General features: G+C 36.0%; 1 protein-coding gene across 15 annotated transcripts in view; it reads right to left on the reverse strand.

The window, feature by feature from the left end:
* Positions 1 to 22059, reverse strand: part of UBAP2 (ubiquitin associated protein 2) — a 193308-nt gene that overhangs the window by 92837 nt on the left and 78412 nt on the right. For 10 of the 15 annotated variants that reach the window (XM_069087968.1, XM_069087969.1, XM_069087961.1 and 7 more), the window contains exons 1-3: positions 18066 to 18195; positions 7177 to 7316; positions 1082 to 1159 (exon numbers count right to left, since the gene is read on the reverse strand). In XM_069087968.1, the coding sequence (XP_068944069.1) occupies positions 1082 to 1159; positions 7177 to 7316; positions 18066 to 18078 (231 nt within the window). In that variant the 5' untranslated portion in view covers positions 18079 to 18195. Of the gene's footprint in view, positions 1 to 1081; positions 1160 to 7176; positions 7317 to 18065; positions 18196 to 22059 lie in introns of those variants that run through there. The other 5 variants (XM_069087965.1, XM_069087964.1, XM_069087963.1 and 2 more) reach the window with 2 other exon arrangements.

Consider the following 22059-nt stretch of genomic DNA (forward strand, 5'->3'; position numbering starts at 1 on the left):
CAAATCCAACCTCAGACACTAACACTTACTAGCCACGTGACCTCGGGCAAGTCACTTAACCCCAACTGCCCCACCTTCCCCCTCCAAAAAAAAAAAAAAAAAAAAAGGCAGTAAGACCTAAAATTTAGAGATGAAAGGGACCCTGAAAATCATTTAGCTCAGTCCCCTCATTTAACAAAGATCCCTCCAGAACAAAATTAAAATACTTATGAGCTTATGCTTTTTTGAATACAACTCAAAATTAAATTCTGCAACACCCAGAGGTAGTAAGCGTAAGTCAAATTCACAAGTTACTTCCTCTCCAGTTAATAGGAATTTACTGTAACAATGAGGGCAATTTATTTCTCATGTGGCAAGTAAGTTTGAAATTATACTGACATTGTACACATTAACAGCAACATTGTGTGATGATCAACTCTGATAGACTTAGCTCTTCTCAGTAATACAATGTTCCAAGACAATTCCAAAAGACTCATGATGGCAGATACTATGCACTTCAGAGAAAGAACTATGGAGTCTGAATGCAGAGTGAAGCATATTATTTTAACTTTGTTTTTTCCTTTTTCTTTCTCGTGGCTTTTTCCTGTTGTCCTGATTCTTCTTTCATGTCATGACTAATGTGGAAGTATGATTAATATGATTGTACATGTTTAACCTATATCAGATTGCTTGCTGCCTTGGGGAGGGGAGGGAGGGATAAAAATGTGGAACTCAAAAATCTTGTAAAAGTAAATGTTGAAAACTACCCTTTACGTGTAATTGAAACAAATAAAATACTATGGGGAAGAGAAGGAGAGGCAGAGGAATACTAGAAATTATCAGAAAAGGTACTATAAACAGGGAATATTTAGCAATGTTTAAGAGCAATGAGAATACCAACTCCCAGACATCTTAGGACACCTAAAAAATTTGTTTCCCATATTTAAAAATTAGATGGAGTGAACATTTTACAAGTGAAACTTTTTCAAAATTTCAATGAATCCTGGCTAATGCTAATACTATATTCATTTTACAGTATAATTGAAAATCCTAGATAATAAACATTAAGACTAGCATGAGAACCTGTTTAATAGTAATGTACCTGTTTAACTTTGTCTTCAAAGTCTGCATCATTCTTATCATAGATCATTTGAGCGAGGCGAATCTGTTCAGCTGTTGCCTATAAAGTAAAGAAAAACTAAGGTTTCTCCAATAAAAATACAAAGTATCAAAATTTGCATTAATATCCAAGAACCATTTTTTTTATTTTAAACTATTTTAATTTGAGTTATCTAGTAAATAGTCCCCTTTTGCAACTTGTATCAGAAATTATTATTATAAGGTAAACTATTATCTATCAAAATAAAGACAAATATTATAGCACTCTATTTCTGTATCTAAGTGTCCTAAAACTTGTGTTCCACTTTGTGACCACATTCTTTTTCAGTATTAGTTAATCATGTAAACAATGACCCCAATGATGTTTCTCTTCAGAAATAAGTATGAAATAAAAAGAGGCGAAGAAGGGGAGGAACAGCAGGAAGTGTCACTGCTTGAATACTTCCAGTGTGACAGGGATACCACTGCTTAGGCAGGGCAGCTTATCTGTTGTAAAATCTTATAAAAAGTTCTTGCCTTGCATTTAATTCTGTATCCCCACTACTGGGTTCCTGGTCTACTTCTATAATACATAAATCAGATCTTTGACAGTCCTTCAAACATAGGAAGACAACTACTGTGTCTTTCAAGTCTTTGGTCAGACCTGAGGTTCCAAAACTTACTTATTAGCCTATTGACCCCTTAAAAAAAAAATTACTCAGCAACTCCTTGGAAATCTACATTCTTTAACCCTTTAATGTATTTTTTTTTAATTTGCATCACTTCAGAAAAGCATAAAATATTTTTTCATGATGCATCTTAAATTTATTGTAAATTTGTGGGGTTTTTCCTGCATTGAAATTTTGATGATGCAATATTGCATCATGTAACCATATAGTATCATATTGTAAACAAGTCACTACACATACATATTCCTGCCGATGCATGTTGAACTTCCCAACAACGCATAACGTTCTCTTGCCATCTCTTGCCAACACTTGCTTGTTAAGACCTGACAGCAGACTTTGCCACTGATCATTATAACTTGTATTTTGTGTTTATTTGAAAAATAATGCAATCACCATGACTTTAACTATATTACACAACAGATGAAAAATGTGCTACTATTGCCCACCCTTCCCTCCTCTTCCTCCATCATTACAGCACCGCCCCCCCGAGGGGGTAATTACCCACTTTAGGAAACTCTCCATTAAACAATTCCTAATTAGCCCAATATGCCATGCATGGCAGATTCCAGACCCCTCACCATCCTTATTGCCTCAGAATGTCAGTATTCATCTTAAAAAGGGAAAAATTATTTTTGTTTCAGTCGCAATTTCACTGGTACAGGAAATTCCTGGTGAGAATCATCTCTTACCAATACAAATCAGTTACTCTGCAACTTATAGTAATCATAAAAGAGACATTTGGGGAATCGTACTTGCTCAGAGTTGATACAGCCACTATGCATCAGAAATAGGACATGGATATAGGCATTTTTAACACCACAGGCCAGTAGACTATAAACAATCTCATCAAAAACTGGTTTGAGCAGTGCAGTGTACAGTGAGACCATTAAAGTCACTCAGTTTCAACACTGTACTATTAATGCTACCCAAATCTGCATTAGTCTTTTAAGCAATGAATCATATAGGCTATACTAAGTTTGTTATGAACAATGCCTGTAGGTCTCTTCCATAAGAAATAATTCCCAAGTTATTTCCAAGGTCTTACACAGCTAATTCTTTGGAAAAGATTTTTCTGAACTCAAAAATGTTTTAATACCTTTCAGTCCAGACCTGGGATTATCACTAAATTTTGGTGCACATTTCTAACCTATCAAGATCTCCACTAAAAAAAAAATTCAGTTGTCACACAACACAACCGGCTATTCAAGCTTTGCATTATCTTGCTAAACATTCCTATTACAGAATTAGCCAATGGCCAAAGACAGAAGATTGAGGCAGGCAATGAGAGACTTCTCTCCAGGATAAATTATAAAATACATAGAATGATGGAATTGTACAGAATGAGATCCCAAAAGATTAGTAACTTGCCAAAGGTCATATAGCTGGTTACTAGCAAAACCTTTCTCTTCCCCTAATTCCGAGCCCAAAATTCACTCTATTACACTCACAGTTAAGACACCCTATCATAAGTTAGGCAACTGAAGCAGATTCCAATTTAGGATAAGATGGCAGCAATGAGAATTTTTTTTAAAAATAGGTAAGAACTGAAAGGATTTACTGAATAACCAGATAGAAAGGGAAAAAAGAAAGCTAAGTCAAAGTTTAAGAAGCTCAGTGTTTTGCAAATAGAAAAATGACAGCATCATTCATAGAAATACAAAGGTTGGGAGGAGGATATCTATTTGTAAACAAAAATGGAAAGTATATTTGTAAATACTATACTGAGCTTGAGAGGACAATAGTAGCATAAATAAAAATGTACTACAGGTATTGGAAGTAGGGAATACAACACGTTATCGGCTGCAGATATGGATCAGAGAATCAACATAATAGTTGGTGACCTCACCTTTTTTTTTTTTAGTTTCTTCATGGCAAAGAACACAAAAAAAAGCAGTGGCCAAAGACTGAGCCTTGGAATAATTAGAAAACGAGTAAGGGAGATATAGTAAGAATGAAAAACAGGAAAATTCAGAAGTTATCACCTTAATATATTTGTTTTATTACCTTTGGGCACCAAATGTAGTATTATATAATTTATACAGGCAACCTCAGTGCCTAAAAGAATAGTGAACCGTGCAAAAATACTCTACAAGACTGACCAATGAACAGAACACATAAGCAACAGAGCCAAACGTGTTCAGTGGGGAAGGAGAGTGGGCAAAAGGGGAAAAGAAAGAATGAAAGTCACTTTCAAGAAGCTTCCCTCCAGTGTCTGGATGACCTGGGGATCGAATACGGGCTCAGACACTTAGCACCACACCCAGAAACACCTGGCTGTGTAACCCTGAGCAAGTTGCTTAACACCAATTGCTTAGGGGTGGCCAGGTGGCTCAGCGAGTAAGAGCACCAGCCCCAGAGTTGGGATAACCTGGAGGATCAAATCCAGGCTCAGATACTTAGCACCACACCCAGAAATAACTGGCCATGTAACCTTGAGCAAGTTACTTAACCCCAATTGCTTAAAAAAATAAAAAAAAAGAAGCTTCCTTAAAGTTCCCAAAGTACACAAAAGGATGAATTCTCTAATGGTCTTGGAAGACTATACCCCTGAATCTTTATCTAGGCTCTGAAATAACAATCTCTTAATACATCTGAGAAATTGAGGGGGTAAATACCCAAATGGAAGAAATATTGAGAGGATTAAATTTCTAGAAATTATGCAATGATTTATAAATAAATTAAATGAAGAAAAACAATGACAGCAGGAATCTTACTATAAAAACAAAACATTCTAAGCTACTACTTAACATATTAATTCTATCACAATAAATCTTAATTCATTGGCTTATACTAGGTAAAATCTAGTAATTAAATTGTCACAAAAGTTCTATTTAGACTACAGATCTGTAATTTATGGCTTTTAATATGCCTATCCAAAGTAGGGTACAAAAGCAGTGCACTTTGACTATAATACTGATACAGGTTTCAAGCTTAAAATGAAAAACTTAAAGTCCCAAAATACTGTAAAATGACGCTATATATCCTCATATAAAAAACTAAAAGATCTACCATTTTCAAATGAAAGACCCTAAATTATTTACCTCAAGGACAGACATATTTTTTTAATGCTAAATCCATGTTCCCTAATCCACTGCAGAATGGCTCACCAAGGTCAGTTTTGGAGTCCCTAAATATCTCTCCCTTCCCTACCCCAGCACATTTTTTCTCTGAAGAACTCTTTTGTGTGAATCCGAAAAGAGAAAAAAAAAAAATCAAGAAATTTGACAACCCCAAAGAAAAATTTTATACTGAAAAGCTTAAAAACAGGACTTTTACTTTAAATAAACATACACAAATTATATAGAAAAATATTCCAGATTGATTTTAGTATTCTCTAAAATCTTGGCTAGAGAAAATTCAATAGGATATTAACAAGTCAAGAAAAATTCATTAAAAATACAAAAAAGAAAAAAATGTTATAAAAATATTATTTTGTCATCCCTTAGCTGACAATAAATAAATAGTACAGGATTTACAGAATTTTCCTTCCCTTTTGATATTTTAACTGTTTTATCTACTCATATATTCCTTAGTGATGAAACCATGATCATACTGAGTTATTCATGGATATCTCTTTCAGATGGTAAAATCTGAGTCAAACATATATTCTAAATATCTACATTACAAGAGTCATATAAAAAAAGAGAAACTTAAATACTATCTAGTCCAAATGACTTAATTTTAATTTCATAGGTGAGGAACCCAAGGCTCCAGGGAGATTAAGTGACTTTCAGTGTTCTTTGCCTTGAAGAAATAAAAATAAAGATGAGATCACCAACTATTATATATAAACCAAGGGAGGACAGAGACAACAGATAATGAAATTATACAACCCCCCCCCCAATAGCAGAGGACAAGAACTGCTAAAAGAGAAGATTATATAACACATGCTATCAGATCAGTTATATGATTTTTGCTTGTTTTTCTCTGTCACAAGGTAAGGTTCAACAGAGCATGAGAGGCTTGAAATGAATGATATAAAAAACAAAAGGCATCAGTCAAAACATTTTTTTTAAAGAAAAAAGGTCAGTCTTATGGACTTCTTTTATAGAACCACAGAATCACAGGTTTACAGTTTAAATGGACCTTAGAGGTCATTAGTCTAATCTCCTTACACATGAAATTACAGCCCACTGAGTTAAATGATTTTCCCCAGGGTAAAAAGATAAATAAATGACAGAACAAAAAGATCAGAACCTGTAACTTCTTCCAATGCACCATGATCTTTTATAATATAAACTAGCACTCTGAAGGTGCAAAAAACCAAAAACAAAATAAACAAAAAATGTCACTGCTCATTAACAATGCAAAATAAAGCACCTTCTTAGCATCTTGTCAGGACTCTTCTGGATCTCATTAGGGGTTTTCTGGACAGATGCAGAAGTCATTTGCCATTTCCTTCCCCAGTTCATTTTAGAGAAGAGAAACTGAGGCAGAGTTAAGTGACTTCCACAGGGTCACACAGCTGGTAAGTGTCGATTTTTCACTCAGGTCAAATTTTTACTCAGAAAGATTAGTTTTCCTGATTCAAAGCCCAGCACTGAGCCACCTAGCTGCCCCTAACAAGGGCCACAGTGGTATTATAATCTACAAATCATATATATTTGGCATTTGAAAACAGTATAATTGTATTACTATTGATTCCATTCAATCAAATAAAAATTTAGCCTCCTGTTAGCTACCTGAATACTGTTTAGAAAGATGTGTCAAGCAAAATAACAATATACAAAAAATTGGGGGAAGCTTACTGATTTAAGATGATAAACAGATGACTTTAATAGATTAAACATGTGTTACTAATCACAATCCATTCTTATCAAATAAAACAAATCTAGACTGGGGGCGGCCAGGTAGCACATGAGTAAGAGCAGTGGCTCCAGTGTCGGGATGACCTGAGGATCGAATCCCGGGCTTAGATACTCAGTACCACACCCAGAAATAACTGGCCTTGTAACCTTGAGCAAGCTACTTAACCCCGATTGCTTTAAAAAAAAAATCTAGACTGGAAAATATTACTTGTTATGGTACTACTGCCTTGGAAAATAACCTTCAAATAAAACTACTAATCAGAACTATTTTCTCAGCTGGTCCAAACTAATGGCTTTACTGTAACCTTCAGAGTTTTGTACCAAATGCATCTTGCTAAGTTTTGCTTGGTCTAAAAGTAACAGTTTATCGTCCCTGGGTCCACAGCCAAGTGATGTAAAAACAGCAGCAGAGCAGCCACGAGATACAAAAAGTATGCCTAGGAATACAGATTTCTCCTGGCAAAGCGTCTCCATGGTGTCTCAAAGCTCTGAGGACTCTTCCTACTGAATTTCCCCTAAAAAAAAGCTTCCCTAGCAAAGAAAGGTAACTATCTATTTATGCTTAAATTACTTTATTCCAACTAAAGAAAAAGAAAACTTACCTGTATTACTTGTTTCTGTGGCTGGGTCATCTGTGTGGTTGGAATCTGAGTTTTGTCCCGAGTGCCCCGGGAACGTTCACTGCCCACTGAAGTCATCATATACAGTATATACAAAACAACGTATGTACAAAATAGAAAATCTGTAAAAAAAAAAAAAGAAAAAAAACAGAATAAAGCATTTCAGACACATCTGAATAAAGAAAGCTCCCTTATGTGAGAAAAAGGCAACTGTCAGAAAAATCTAAGACCTTCACAAGAAAGTACTTTTTGCTAGGGGAAAGGAAAAAAACACACATATCTAAAGTTGTTTTCTAAAAGTTGCACTTTTTTAAACCAACAATAAATAACATTTGCTGGTAGAATATTCATTTATTCACTTCACTTGGTGGTGTAGGAATATTTTCACCATAACTCCCACTCAAGTGGGATTTCCCAAATATTAAATAAAATTATAGGCAGTTCCTACGTTCCACAGCTTCATTCAGACCAAAGAACCTACTTTTCTAGACCTTTTTTCCTATCCATTTGACAACTGCCCTGAAACCGATTCCACAAAAGCAATAATGGATATGTAGTCAGGACTTTTCCTCACTTCTTCTACTTTACTGTAAAGCGTCCAAGGCATCTATACAAAGGAACCACTTACAAATTATAAATTTGCAAAGGAGGCTAAAGTAATTAAGTTTAAACTATCAAACCATGTCAGTACACTCCTTCATGAAAGGTAAAAACAAATTTTACCAAGAAGGTCAATGAATATAAGAAGAAGGCTCTTTGTTATGGCTCCCTTAAGAAGTTACTTAGCCATTTTAGACAGACAGCAACTACTCAAGACCCTTTATGTTATATTAGTCCAGAAATAGAATTACTGATGAGTTTGTGCCTTTGCAGGCTTTAGCAAACAGGTAGCAGAGTATGGAGAGAAAACAGTGGACAGAGCTTTGAGTTTCAGAAGCCGAGTTTCTGACTTCAATTCACACATGTTAAAATAAGGCAGGCAAAGATGTTCAATCTCACAGACATAAACTTGTAGCTAGTCTTTCTATAAACAACTGATTAACTATCAACAGAAAACAAGTGTATGCATCTGAATAAGCCAAATTACACCCCCCCCAAAAGATAAAATATTAAAAAAAACGTCAGTCCTTTTAGATTTTCAAATACAAATAAAAAAATCTACCAGAAACCACACACACACACATATGTTTTGCCCGTTTTTCATTAGAATTTTCCCCTAGCAGTTATTCTTCTGTCTAAAAGGAAGAAGAAATTCCAATGTAGTTCTTAAACAATCAAGAGTTCACAGATAGAATAGTTGAACAAGTTGTGGTATATGACTGTGATGGAAACTACTCTGCTCTAAGAAATGATGAGCAGGATGCTCTCAGAAAAACCTATAAAGACTTGCACAAACTAATGCAAAGTGAAATGAGTAGAGCCAGAACACTGTACACAGTAACCACAATACTGTAAGTTATCAGCTGTGAATGACTTAGCTATTCTCAAGCAATACAATGATCCAAAACAACTCAGAAGGACTCATGATGAAAAAGGCTATCCATCCCCCAGAGATAGAACTGATGGTGTCTGAATACAAATCAAAGCTTACTTTTTAAACTTTATTTTTCTTGAATTTTTTGGGGGGAAGGGATATCTATGGTTTCTTTTATAATATAACTTAATATGGAAATGTGTTTTGTATGACTAGACATGTATAACCTGTATCTTAAAATTGCTTGCTTCTCAAAAGGGGGGAGGTGGGGAGTGTGGAAGGAAGAAATTTGGAACTCAAAATATTAAAGATTAATGTTAAAAAATATTTTTATACGTAATCGAGGAAAAATAAAATACTAAATTGTTAAAAAGAAAAGCAAAAACAATTCACAGATGCACAGAATTTCCTATTATTAGACCGATGGCACTTTAATTATTTGAAGTATTTGTATTTCAGGAAGGTATCTATCTATTCCTTACCAAACTGGATTTTCCTCCTGTCCCACTTGCAGGTTACTCAAATACACTAACTAACATGGACCTGTTACCATGAGGATAAATTCTGCATCACAACTTAACTGCAGAATCAAAGAAAGGCAAAGTAGGCTAGATGAACAGAGCCCTTGTTAAAACATACAAGTCATATTCAAATGGTTCTGTATTCTTATCAATTTGGAAGCTCTTACCAACAACGCAGGATTATAACCCATTCCTGTCTGCCATCCAGGGCTACTCTTGTCCATGTCCTCCCATTGTTCACCAGTTTGATTCGTTTATTTGCCAAAGACCTTCATTACTTTTCTCTTTATATCAGCAGTACCAAGGAATCCACCTGTTGTCCTTAATTCTCATGGCATAACTAACTAATCTTCCCTCTTCCTATCATACAATTCCTTAATGACATCTTTTACTCCTTCAGCATTCCTCTTTGGGTAAGTGTTGATTATAGAGAATATAAAATTTTAGGTTTGGAAGAAAACTCACAATACCTTAGAACTATCCTTTCCTATGAAAGATGATCAAACAAAAGAAGTTAAGTAGTTAGATGACTTGTCCTAGGTCACACAGCTAACTGGTGGCAAAGATGAGCTAAGAACCCATGTTTCCTGACTTGCAGTCCAATGCTTTCAAATATTTTACATAGTGGTTATTAATTGTAACTAATTATTTAGGATGTTTTCAAAAAAACCTGGAAAGTCTCACATGAATTGATACAAAGTAAAATGAGCAGAACCAGAAGAGTGTACATGCAGCCATTTTGTAGAATTGTCAACTGTGAATGACTTAGCTATTCTCAGCAATACAATGCTCTAAGACAATTCTGAAGGTCTTATGATGAAAAACGCTGAATGCAGATCAAAGCATACTTTTTTTACTTTGTTTTTTACTATTTTTTTTACTGTTTTTAAATGCATAAAAGAAAATACTTAGGATTACAAAGAAAACCAATTATACTGAAATACAAAATTAAGAAAAAAGTTCACAAACTTTAGGAACTCCTGTTCTTATAATTATGTAACATAATTATAATGAATAAGCTGTTTTGCTCTAATAATTTAAGGTTCTTACCAAAAAGGCCCTCTCTCAATGTTCAAACATTTCTCTGAATAGGCAGAATAAACACTCTATCCATAATTAGACAATTAAATAAAATCTTACCTAGCAAATGCCATTTCCCCTAATGATACATGCCCCTGGGGATACACCTTCCTTCTGCCCAATTTTAGGGCAACTAGTCCTGTCCACTAGGAGCCTTACTACAAAAAAAAAAAAAAAACTTCAAGATGGGAAGAAGGGCCAGAATCTAGGCTGACTAGGTATGTTTAATCTGTCACATACCAGTTTATATCCTACCTCATCTCCCCCCCAATCTGTTTTGTATTTAACGTCTACATTAAGTGGTATACTTCACCAAAGGTGAAGAAAAATTAACACCCTTCTAAAAAACAGATTATTTAAAATTTAACAATATTTTAGCTCTAACATATACAAAAGTCAAAATAAAACACAGAAGAGGGAAAAAAATTCTAACTACATACAAGTCATACTGATGGAATTGCATTTCACCCAAGCCAACTCCAACTTAAAAGTAAAAGCTGCTTGGCTAAACGAGCAAGTGCAAAGATGAATAAAACAACACCTGCTACCAAGAGTTAAAAAATAACAAAGACTCTCAAACAGTATAGGGATAAGAAGTGTGCAAGTAATTACGAAATAAAGGAAAATGTGGCCAGAACTTTAAAAATACAAACAAAATATTATGGCTGTTCAGAAAAGGCAAAATAGTTCATCAAAAAAGGATAATTTTAGATGGGTCTTTAAAAAGGAAAGCGTAGAATTTAGGAAGGTGTGTGTACATTCTCCAAGCACGTATGGGAACAGCTTGCCTGAAGGGTAGGATATCTGCAATTGTGTAGGATGAACTAAAACTAAAGTAGGTTGGGGGCCAGATTATGGGGGGCAAATAACTTAATTCAAAGGAAATTTGAACTGCGCAGGGAAGCAAGTAGATCAGTCTCGCTTTAAGTAGACTAATTCAGCAGTAGTATACAGATAGATTAAGAAAGAGAGGGTTCTAAGTGTGAAAACCAGGCAGTTGTAATTAGCATGTCTCATTAATAGTGATTAGAGCATTTTTATATATGGTTAAGAGATATATCTTCAATATAAGACCTTTGTCAGAGAAACTTGCTGTGTGGACTTTTTTTTTTTCCCAGTTACCTATTTCCTTTCTAATTTTAACTGCATCAGATTTGTTTGTGCAAAAACTTTTAAATTTTATATAATCAAAATTGTTTTATTTTCTGTAATCCTTTCTAGCAACTTACTTTCTTGAATAAATTCCTTATACGTTTTAATTGCTTGATATCTGATTCCATTTTCCCCTAAAAGTAAAACTGATTCTGGAAAGCAATTTGAAACTATGCCCAACCCAGTGACAGCACCAAAAAAAAAAAAAAAAAAAAAAAAAAAAACTATGTCCCCAAAGTGATCAAAGAAAGAGGGAAAGACCCACATATGCCAAAAATATTTAAAGCAGCTTTTTGTGGTGGTTACTAAGAGGGTAGTTCATCAAGTAGACCATGTATGGCTGAACAAATTATAGTAAATGAATGTAATGGAATACTGTGATACTGTAAGAAATGACAGAGGGGTGACTAGGTGGCACAGTGAATAGAGCACTGGCCCTGGAGTCAGGAGAACCTGAGTTCAAATCCAGCCTCAGACACTTGACACTTATTCATTGTGTGACCTTGGGCAGGTCAATTAACCCCAAATACCCAGCCTTCCACCCTCCAAAAAGCAAAAAAAAAAAAAAAGATGGAAGAGATAGTTTCTAAGAAGACTCATATGAACTAATTCAGTGAAATAAGCAAAAGTAAGAGAACAATTTATACCATGGCAACACTTTAAAGACAAATAACATTGACTCAAGAACTCTGATCAATGCAATGACCAATCACAATCTCAAAGGACCAATAATGAAGCAATGCTCCTTATTTCTTGTTAAAGAAGTAATGAGGGCAGCTGGGCAGCTCAGTGAATAGAGCACCAGCCCTGGAGTCAGGAGGATCTGAGTTCAAATCCTTTTACAAAAAAAGTAGCCATGTGACCTTGGGCATGTCACTTAACCCCAAATGCCCTAACTTCCCCCTCCAAAAAAAACAAAAGGAAGAAGTGATGGACTCATTGTCCAGAATGAGCCATATATTTTTGATTTGGTCAAATTTAGAAGATGTTTTGCTTGACTTTGTATAGCTGTTACAAGGGTCCCCCCTACCCCAATGGAGAAGGGTCATAGGAGGGAAAATAAATTTTTGTTCAATGTAATTCTTTTTTAACATGAAAGAGCTATGTGTTAATAAGTGATTACAATAATGTTCAGAAATCACAGAATTATCAACTTGGAAAGTTTCTCAAAGGTCATTAGTTCAACCTACTCCTTATCAAGACTTGCCCCCCCCCCAAACCATACATGACAGATGATCATTTAGCCTTTGAGTGGAAACCCACTAAGTCCAGAGGCAGCCCATTCTACTTTTAGGTAGCTATAATTACGAGGAAGCTTTTCTGTACCTTAAGTCTAAATACTTTAACTTCCAACCAATGTTCCCAGTTTTGACCTCTGGAACAGAGCAGAACAAGTTTAATTCCCCTTCCAATCTGACAGCCATTATGTTGCTCCTATGCTCTGAGAGATGGAGCATCATTTAAAAAGTAGACCATCGGGCAAAGGTACTATCAGGTTTATTACATACTAGGAATCTAATCTGCTCCCAATAAACATCTCTGAAACCATGAGTTATACCAATAGGAAAATGTTTCAGTATATATTCACTTTACATACAATTTTTAAAGAGAGAATCTAAAAGCACAATTCAAAACTCCAAAAGTTAAGTTATCAGAATACTTATGCCTTTAAGGCCATGAACATTACCATTAAGTTATGGAAATCATTCAAGGGCAAATGAATTAAGAATACAAAACTGACTTTGACCAACTTCCCAGAACATGAAGACCTTGACCAGCCTGCAACAAGATAGGAACTCTATGTGACCATTTTAAAAAAATAAATAGAGCTTTGTGAGTAAAGCAGAACACTATCAAAGTCCAGCCTCGTACGCTATTGTGGAACTACAGGAATACCATTTATCCTTATAGCACTCCTCCTTTCTTCGGTACTGGCCCCAACGTTGGCTTCAATTCAACTACCCTGAAAAACGGTTCCAAAGAATTCCTAGAATAGAAACAGACAGGAGCGACAAACACTAAAAATAACCCAGTGAGGATTGAGGCATATCTCGAGTTCTTGAATTGTTAGAAGCACTAGCTTATGGGACTCTCTAGTCTACCCCATGTTCTGGTTTAATACCTGTTTTTCTCAGTTCACCAGAAATACAAGCAAGAAACTTTGCTTTCAACTAAATCCTATGTGAATCATACTAGATTTACGATGCAAGAACTAAATAATATTTATAGTACAAAACTTGCTTTGTACCGTCAAGGAAATTATAGCTTAAATATACCAGAATTTGTTCAAATGTAGAATCAGATTATGTGATAATTCATTATGTTAAAATACCTTTCACACCAGATGTCAAACAGTGTACAACACTCGTGAGTGTGGCCAGAACCAGGTTAAAACATAACTGACAAATATTTAATAAAATAAATTAAAATGCAATAAGACATACATGATATTATGTCTTAAAACCAAGTCAGTGTGCAGTTCATAGGAATCCTCATTACTGTCAGGTGACCCCCATTTCTATTCGAGTTTCACAATACCACAAGGCATAACTTTTCCCCCCAAAACAAAGCTTGCCATTTGACTGATCTTGAAGTTTCCTAAGTCAATTTGCAGGGGAAAGACCCTCCAAAAATCCTTAAGCTTTGGCCCTGTCCAGTATAGATGTAATTCCCTTCACCAGGAGAAAGAGAGGCTGGAGGCTTTCCTCCTCCTATTCTCCCAGTCACCATAAGCTTCTGCTACCTCACTCCTTTCACACTCCAAAACAGGCTCCACCATAACAATGTTCTAATTTGGAAATCTGAAAGTTTGAAGTAGATCTAACCTATGATCTTCTGCATAGCTGTACTTTCCCTGCCTGCCAAGACCACCAAAACTGTATCTAAAAAATCCCAACCTCTTTCATCTCTAATTCTTGTGATTCAGGAGCATCAAGCTGTGTGAAATTCCTTTTCCCCAGTTACCTTCAACCACCATTCACAATGAAATTCAGTCTATGTTATCAAAACAAAAAATCTCCCCATTATCTTTGGAGTCTTCTTTCAGCAACTGAAATCTGGCTTTCCTTGGAAGTTTCTACCGAATCTACAGGACCAGGACGGAAAATTAACATGTTCCTTATTTTTCACTGCCACTCACAGAACACTTCATTCTCCTCTTCCCCACCTCCTCTTTCAAAGTTCATAACATCCAATTATATCCACCTGTCCCAATTTTCTACTGGGTGTTCTTAAACTTGAGACCCATGAACTTGCTGCTTTTTCTAATACATGTTTTTGTAACTGTATTTCAACATAATTAGTTTCCTTTGCAATCCTATATATTTTACACATTTTAAAACATTCTTAGGAGTCCATACTTTTTACCAGACTTCCAAAGGAGTCCCCCAAAAACAGATTTCTAAGAACTCCTATTCTATGTTGTTATCTGTTAACCTTGAGGCTACTTTTCCTTCTTGTTTAATATTAATACCCAGAGCTCAATCCCCAACATTCTTGGTGACTCTAGTGACTTCCCCCAAGCCATAAATCTCCACTCCCATGATGTATCTCAATCAATTTATTAATTAATAAATTAATTTAATTTAAATTCACTAACAAAAATCGCTCTACTTCAGCGTCTTCCATCTTTCCCATTGTGTCAAAGTCTCAAGAATTTGGTTGATCTTTAAATCCCTCCTTACTTTCCCAGTTTATCAGACTTGTTCTTGCTTGGCTTTCCTTCCCTTCCCAATCTTGACTCCAATTATTTCAAGATATAATATGATATAAAGTTATGGAAAGAAACACTAATTATCAATAACCACATGAAAAAGTGTTCCAAACAAGAAAAACCATGTAATCACTGAAGGCAAATTAAAACTATAAACCACTGAGATGCCACTTTATGCCCATCAAATTAGCATGCATAATAATGAGATAAAATAGTTAACATTTACATAATGCTTTAAGGTTTGCAAAATGCCATATATTTTGTCTAATTTAATCACATAATATTCAACGCTACTTCTGCTATGACAAAAGAGGCAGGTTACTCATTAATGGTGGAGCTGTGAATTCCTTCAACCTTTTTGAAAGTTATGTGGTATTAATGGAAAATGGCAGGACTGCTGTTTTGTTTTTTAAGCATCAAAATAAAACACTGCTTAAAAAGTAACAAGAATATCTTTGGCCTAGATGCTTGAACAGAGACAGGCAGTCCAGCTCTCACAACAACACTACACCAAATAAAACCCAAGAATCCAACAGGAAACAAAAGTGATTTCTTCCACACAAGAACACACCAAAAAGTAGACTTAAAGGCCAAAAGGAAAAACGAAAAGGGACCACTTTTAAGTCAATACAATCCTGGGCAAACAAGTGGAAAGCCTCCAGGCCTGCCAAAGAATAAGTCAGACTACAGTAACCTTCAAGGTTATCTACCTACCTATCTTTATAGATTGATCTCTGTAAACTGAATTCTCTCTCTCTCTCTCCCCCCCCATGCATACATACATACACACAAGCACACACAGAGATATATGGAATCAAGGTGGGGGCTAGACAGATAGGCAGAAGGACAGACTTCCCTAGGCAGCAAAAGCCAACACTTTCCCAGAGAAAACCACAAGGTGGTGAGAAATTCACAGCATGGAACTCAGACACAAAACCTGGACTGGGACAACTTAGGCCTGGGAGTCCAAGGTTCTTAGTTGTGTGTTCTGAGACACTATAGAGGGCAGAACTGAAAATCCAAAACTCGGTACCTCAAAGACTTTCAGGAGATAGAGAGATCAGCACAGAAACATGGGTGACCCAAGTGGAGACCAACCTCTGGAGGAAACAATTAGAGAGAATTAATTTATCCAAGAAATAGATTCACTAAAAATTAGAATGGAACAGAGAAAAGTCAATGACTTCATGAAATAGCAAGTAAAGCTGAAACAAAATCAAAAGATTAAAAAATAGAAGAAAATATAAGATATTATATAAAAACAAGTCTAGAAAACAGATCAAAGAAAGAATCACTAGAATTCCTCAAAAACACTTCTTGAAAAGCATGGACACTATATTTCAACAGTCACAAATGAAAATTGCCTGGATTTATTAGAACCAGTGGGCAAAGAAGCTTGAAAGAATCTACCAATCACCTCCTAGAAGAAACCTCAAAAGGAATAATTCCAGGAATATCACAGCCAAAATCTAAAGCAGCTTCCACTTCAAAGAAAAAACAAAGCAGCCAGAAGAGTTCAAATACCAAGAAACAAAGTCAGAATCAAACAAGACCAGGCAGAGCTTCTACTATAAAGAAGAAATCTTGGAATACAATAATTGCTAGCTTTATATATCATTAAAGTTTACAAAGCCCTTCACAAATATCACCTCATTTAACCAATCATAACAATCCTGCAAGCACATGCTATTATGATCCTCATTTTAGAAATGAGGAAACTGAGATAGAGGTTAAAGGACTTGCCTGTGGTCACACAGCTAGTGCCTGAGAAAGGCAGGATTTGAACACCCCTACCCAATTCGAAGTCCTGCACTCCGTCCACTTCATCATCTCGTTGTTGTCTCCATTCCAAAAAGAGAAATATATAGGCGTAAAATGAAGAATAACTGACTCTGAAAAGCTAAGAATAATTCTACAGGGAGAAAATGAGTCTCAAATGGAATATAGAACTTTCAAGCATTTCTGAGAAGAAGCCTAGAGCTGAGCAGTTACTTTGAAATGCCAACATAAGAGTTGTCTAGAAGGGTAAATTTATTTGAGCAATTGAACTTTGATGTGGTCTAAGCGTGTATAGAATAAAAAACAAAATCAACAAAATAAAATTTAAAAAAGAGGACCGGAGGGTGGACTGGAGCTATTCTGAAAGTTTGCCAAGGGGAAAGAAAGTAAAAGAAACACACCAATCTAGAACAGAACTTGCTATTTTCACAATAAGGGTATACGTGAAAAGAATATATAAACATGAAGGAAAAGGCAGGGAAGCATGAAATGAATCTCACTCTTCCCTAATGGATAAAGGAGGGCTGAAAACAACAAGGAATTCTGGTGCAGAAATATATCAAATTCAACAGAAAAAAATAAGGAGAGACAGGAAAAGGAAAGGGTTAAGAGGGAGCATAATAATGGGAAGAATGCTCCAAATCATTAATAATTAGAGACAAGTGAATTCAAGTAACACTGAGGTTCTACCTTATACTTATCAGATTTGAATTTGGGGGAAAACAGGAAAACTAATGTACTAAAGCCATCCTGGAAAGTCATTTGGAACTACGCCCTTTCCCTCCTCCAAAGCACTAAACTACCCAATGAGACTTAGTTTGACAATTCCTGCCTACATCAATCTCCCTCTCCTCAAATCCACAAGTACCTGCATTTTTTCATCACTTAGTCACAAGCTGTCTTAAATGTGCATTAATCGTTTTATTAGTAGTATCCTCAAATAACAATATAATGGAATACCACTGCAATTTAAGAAATTATGAATATGAAAGAGACAGAAAATAGGAAGTGAGGCAGAGGAAAGTAAACCAGGAAAACAACATATACGATGGCAAGCAACATAAAAGGAAAAAAAACACATAACAAAACAAAGCTCAATACTGTGTAATTATAACTACCATGCTTATTCCAAAGAAGTGATGAGAAAATGTACCTTTTCCCTTCATTGAAGAAGTGAGAGAATATGGGTGCTGAGCACTACGTATGTCAAATTTGGTTAATTTGCTGGTTAGTTTTGCTGAAATGCTCCCCCTCCCTTATTCTTTATTATATGGAATGGTTCTCTGGGTAGGAAAGATAAAAGTAAAATTAAAATAGCTAACTTTTACATAGCACTTAAAGGTTTGAAAAATGCTTTAGATATTATTTCACTTGATCCTCATGAAAATTGCCATTTTACAGATGAGGAAACTGAGGTCGAGAGGTTAAATGACTTGCCCAGGGTCACATAGCTAGTGTCTGAGGCAGCATACCAATCCTACATGCCTTACACCTATTTAAAAGAAAATAAGACCTAATAACTAGAAAAAAGATTAACAACTGGCTTCTAGTATATCAATATGATTTAAATCTGGATTCCCAAAGTGGGCGATACCCTCCCACAAGTAGCCTTGGGTACAACTGTATACTCAATCTGAGACTTCTTTCCTAGTTTGGATTTCCAAGGGGACTCCAAGGGACAAGTGTAATTTTTTTTTAAAGGAGGCAGTAGGCCAGATAAGTTTGGGACTCTGATTTAATGAATATTTTTCATGAAGATTACAAATTTACAAAAAAAAAAGATATGTTTCTAAACACTGATTTGAGAACATAACATTATCAAACTGTACTGACAAAGAACAAAAAGCATCTCAGTAAAAAAGGATAAGGAACACAAGTAATCCAAAACATTGGCCATATGTTTGATAAATCCAAGAATATAAGTTATTAGGATAAGGCCTCCCTTTTTGACTGTTGAGAAAACTGGAAAGTTGTCAAAAATTAGTTTTAAGTCAACATTTTAAACTATGTATCATAATAAGCACCAAAAATGAAAGGTCACACCACAAAAAAATGTTATAGAAAGAAATTAGATCAATGTATCTTTCAAAACTATGGCTGGGGAGGAAATTTAAAGTGATAGAAGAAAAAAGATATAAAAGATAAAACAGAAAATTTTTACTACTAAAAATAAAAGCCTTTATACAAATAAAACCAATGAATATGTGAGTGGAAAAACATTTGCATTAAATATCACCAAAAAAAAAACCTCCTAATATCCAAAACATATAAAGAAATGACACAAATATTTAGCACCAAGAGCCCTCCCAAGTAGATAAGTGGTCAAAAGACATGAATAGTTTTCAAAAGAACTGAAAACTCTAAATGGTTAAAGGAAAACATGTTTCAAATTACTATAAGAAAAACACAAATAAAAACCTGATGCTATACACATTGACAAAAATGAGAAAAGATGGTAACAGTCAATGTGAGTGGGTGGGACTATGAAAACAGGACTATAAAAACATTATACTGTTGGTGAAGCTGTTCTAGATACCAAGTTAGCTATAAGCAAGAAAAAATGGCTTAAATGTCTCTTTGACTCATCAATCCCACTTACTGGGCTTATACCACAAAGAAGCAAAAGCCATGAAGTTCCAATATTTAACAAAACATTAAAAGCAGCACTTCTTGATGAGGCAAAGACCTAGAAACAAAGTGGATACCACTAACTAGGAAAGGCACTGAACACACTGTGACGTGTGAATGCACGCTATTGTTCAGTAAATATAACAAATGAGAAATCAGAAAAATACGGTTTCGATGAGCTGCAGTAAAGTGGAATAAGCAGAAGAGAACCAACCACAAAGTGACCCAATAACCGTGGTATCACAGTGTGAAAGAGACAAAGGGTCCGGGTTCAAGCATCACTTCAGATCTTACTACCTGAGTGATCCCAGGCACTCGGGCCTCCCTCTCCAGATTGGTTACCCAAAGGGGCTGGACCAGACAGCTTCCAAGGTCCCTCCCACTTCCAGAGGGATGGTCAGATGCAAATGGAAAAATCACTAAAATGAAGTACCATTCATATTCATTGTAATGAATTGTAATTGTAATTCACAATCAAGTCAAGCTCTTTTGCAGAACACATTCCTAAGCATTAAACATATTCAAAACGGTTCTTAAGAGTTCCCATCAAGCTTTAAAAACACCTATACAAAAGAAACAATTTAAAACAAAGTACAATTATAACTTTAGAACTATTAAAGACTGAGCCCTGACAACTTCAGGGCAACATTTTGAAGTTAATGCCATACACCCTCACAGCAGAGCTGAGGCCACTAACTGGGAAAATCAGGTTTATAATGTCTACACCCAGTTTTCAGTTTGAGGGGTCGTGAAGAGCTTGACCAGTTTCTACTGCTTCTCAAGTGCAAAACACATTGGGCTTTAAGTGAATCAAGAATTTAAGATGTATCCCATTTCCTTCAGCATCACAAAATTCGGGACAAATAAAAAACAAAAAGAATCTTAACGGGTCTTTTCTCTACTTCTTACCAAGGAAGGGGCTGGGATGTCCTTAATAAGACAGCTCCCAAGTTACATTTTCCCACCTACATTTAAAATGAAAAATAGTAGGAAGCGGCGAGGAGCAATTCTTAGGGGCACTTCCTGTGGCCTCCAGGTTTCCTCTCCCCCATTCACCCAGAACAAAGGATTGTCCCATTCCTCTCAGGCAGAGTCTATTAAGTCATCTCTTTCCTAAATCTTTTAAGTAGTGGGTGAGGTACTTCGTGTGATACAGAAATAACTACAGTTATGAGCAGAAATATAAAAATCAGCTTAACTCTGACAAGAGCAAAGGAAAAGACCAACATCTTTCTCTTCACAGGAAAACCTCACTGAAGGAGAAGTCAATGCATGAGTCTGGGCAAAAATCTTTAGCCTAGTATTAAGACTTCATGGTAATGGGAAGCAAACAGTATGTGGAGCATGGGGGGTGGGGGGGAGAGGGAAGGAGAAGCTAGTGTTAGAAATTCCAGCTATCCATCTAAAGGAGCAACTGTTCTGTTCCCCACCCCTACCTCCCAAAATAAGGGATAAGCCTCAGAATCTTACTCAAGACACTGTCTCTCTCTCTCTCTTTCTCTAGATACAATATATCTACCTATTTATCTATGCTCTTTCGGTGATTTCATAAACTCCTAAGGGTTCAACTAATCACCTCTATGCAGGTAAACCTGGACCTACTTATCCCAAGGCAGTATCTCTCCGAAGCTCCACCTGCATCACCAACTATGGGTTATTTCCAAATGAACGTCTCACAGACTCAGTATGTCCAAAACAACTTTACTCTCAAAACTTCTTTCCTGTTTCTACTGAGAATACCACATCCTTCCAGTCAACCAGGTTTTACCACCTAGGGGTCTTCCTCACCTCTCCCCCCTCCCTCTTAAGTTACAGCCAATCAAGTGACAATTTTACATCCACAATCTCTCTCACAAGACTCACCCCAAATGCCCATACTGCAATGATCCAACTAGAACTCTGCAGCACGCCTCTCTTCTCTTTAGTTTATTCTCCACACCACAACAAATGATATTTCTAAATCACAAGTCTGACCATGTGACTCTCCTGCCCAAAAATCTATGGTGCTACCTTGCCTCCAGGTTAAAATTCCAACTACTTTGCTTGGCTTTTGAAGTCCTTCATAACTGGGCTCCAAGCTTATTGAACATTATTTTCCTTTACCATCTATGTCCAGCCAAGCTAGCCTACTGCCAGGTTCCCCCACATGACATTCCATTTCCTGTCTTTGCCTTCCATGTTCCCCAGGCTTGAATTCCACTCTCACCACCACCTGGTGGAATCCCCAAATTTCTTCAAAGCTAAATGCAGGGGTTCCTTCATAGAGGACGCCAATCCCAATGCCCCCCCCCCTTAGTCCCAAGTGCAAGACCTCCTGGGAAATTACTATGTGTTTAGTTTTCTACATACATGTCCAAGCACTTACTCCCAAATATAAGCTCAATGTCATTCTTTTTTCTTTCTGTATCCTTAGCATAGTGATCATTTGATAAATGATTGAAGTGAGGGAGATGTTTGTATTAGTAGGAGAAATTGGTAAAAAGACCTGTATAGCCTTCTCTCTCCCAGCAAATTTTTTT

The sequence above is a fragment of the Petaurus breviceps genome, unplaced genomic scaffold (genome assembly GCF_028583685.1).
Source record: "Petaurus breviceps papuanus isolate PSGF00001 unplaced genomic scaffold, PetGlider_PUasm1.0 183, whole genome shotgun sequence".
Lineage (NCBI taxonomy): Eukaryota > Metazoa > Chordata > Mammalia > Diprotodontia > Petauridae > Petaurus > Petaurus breviceps.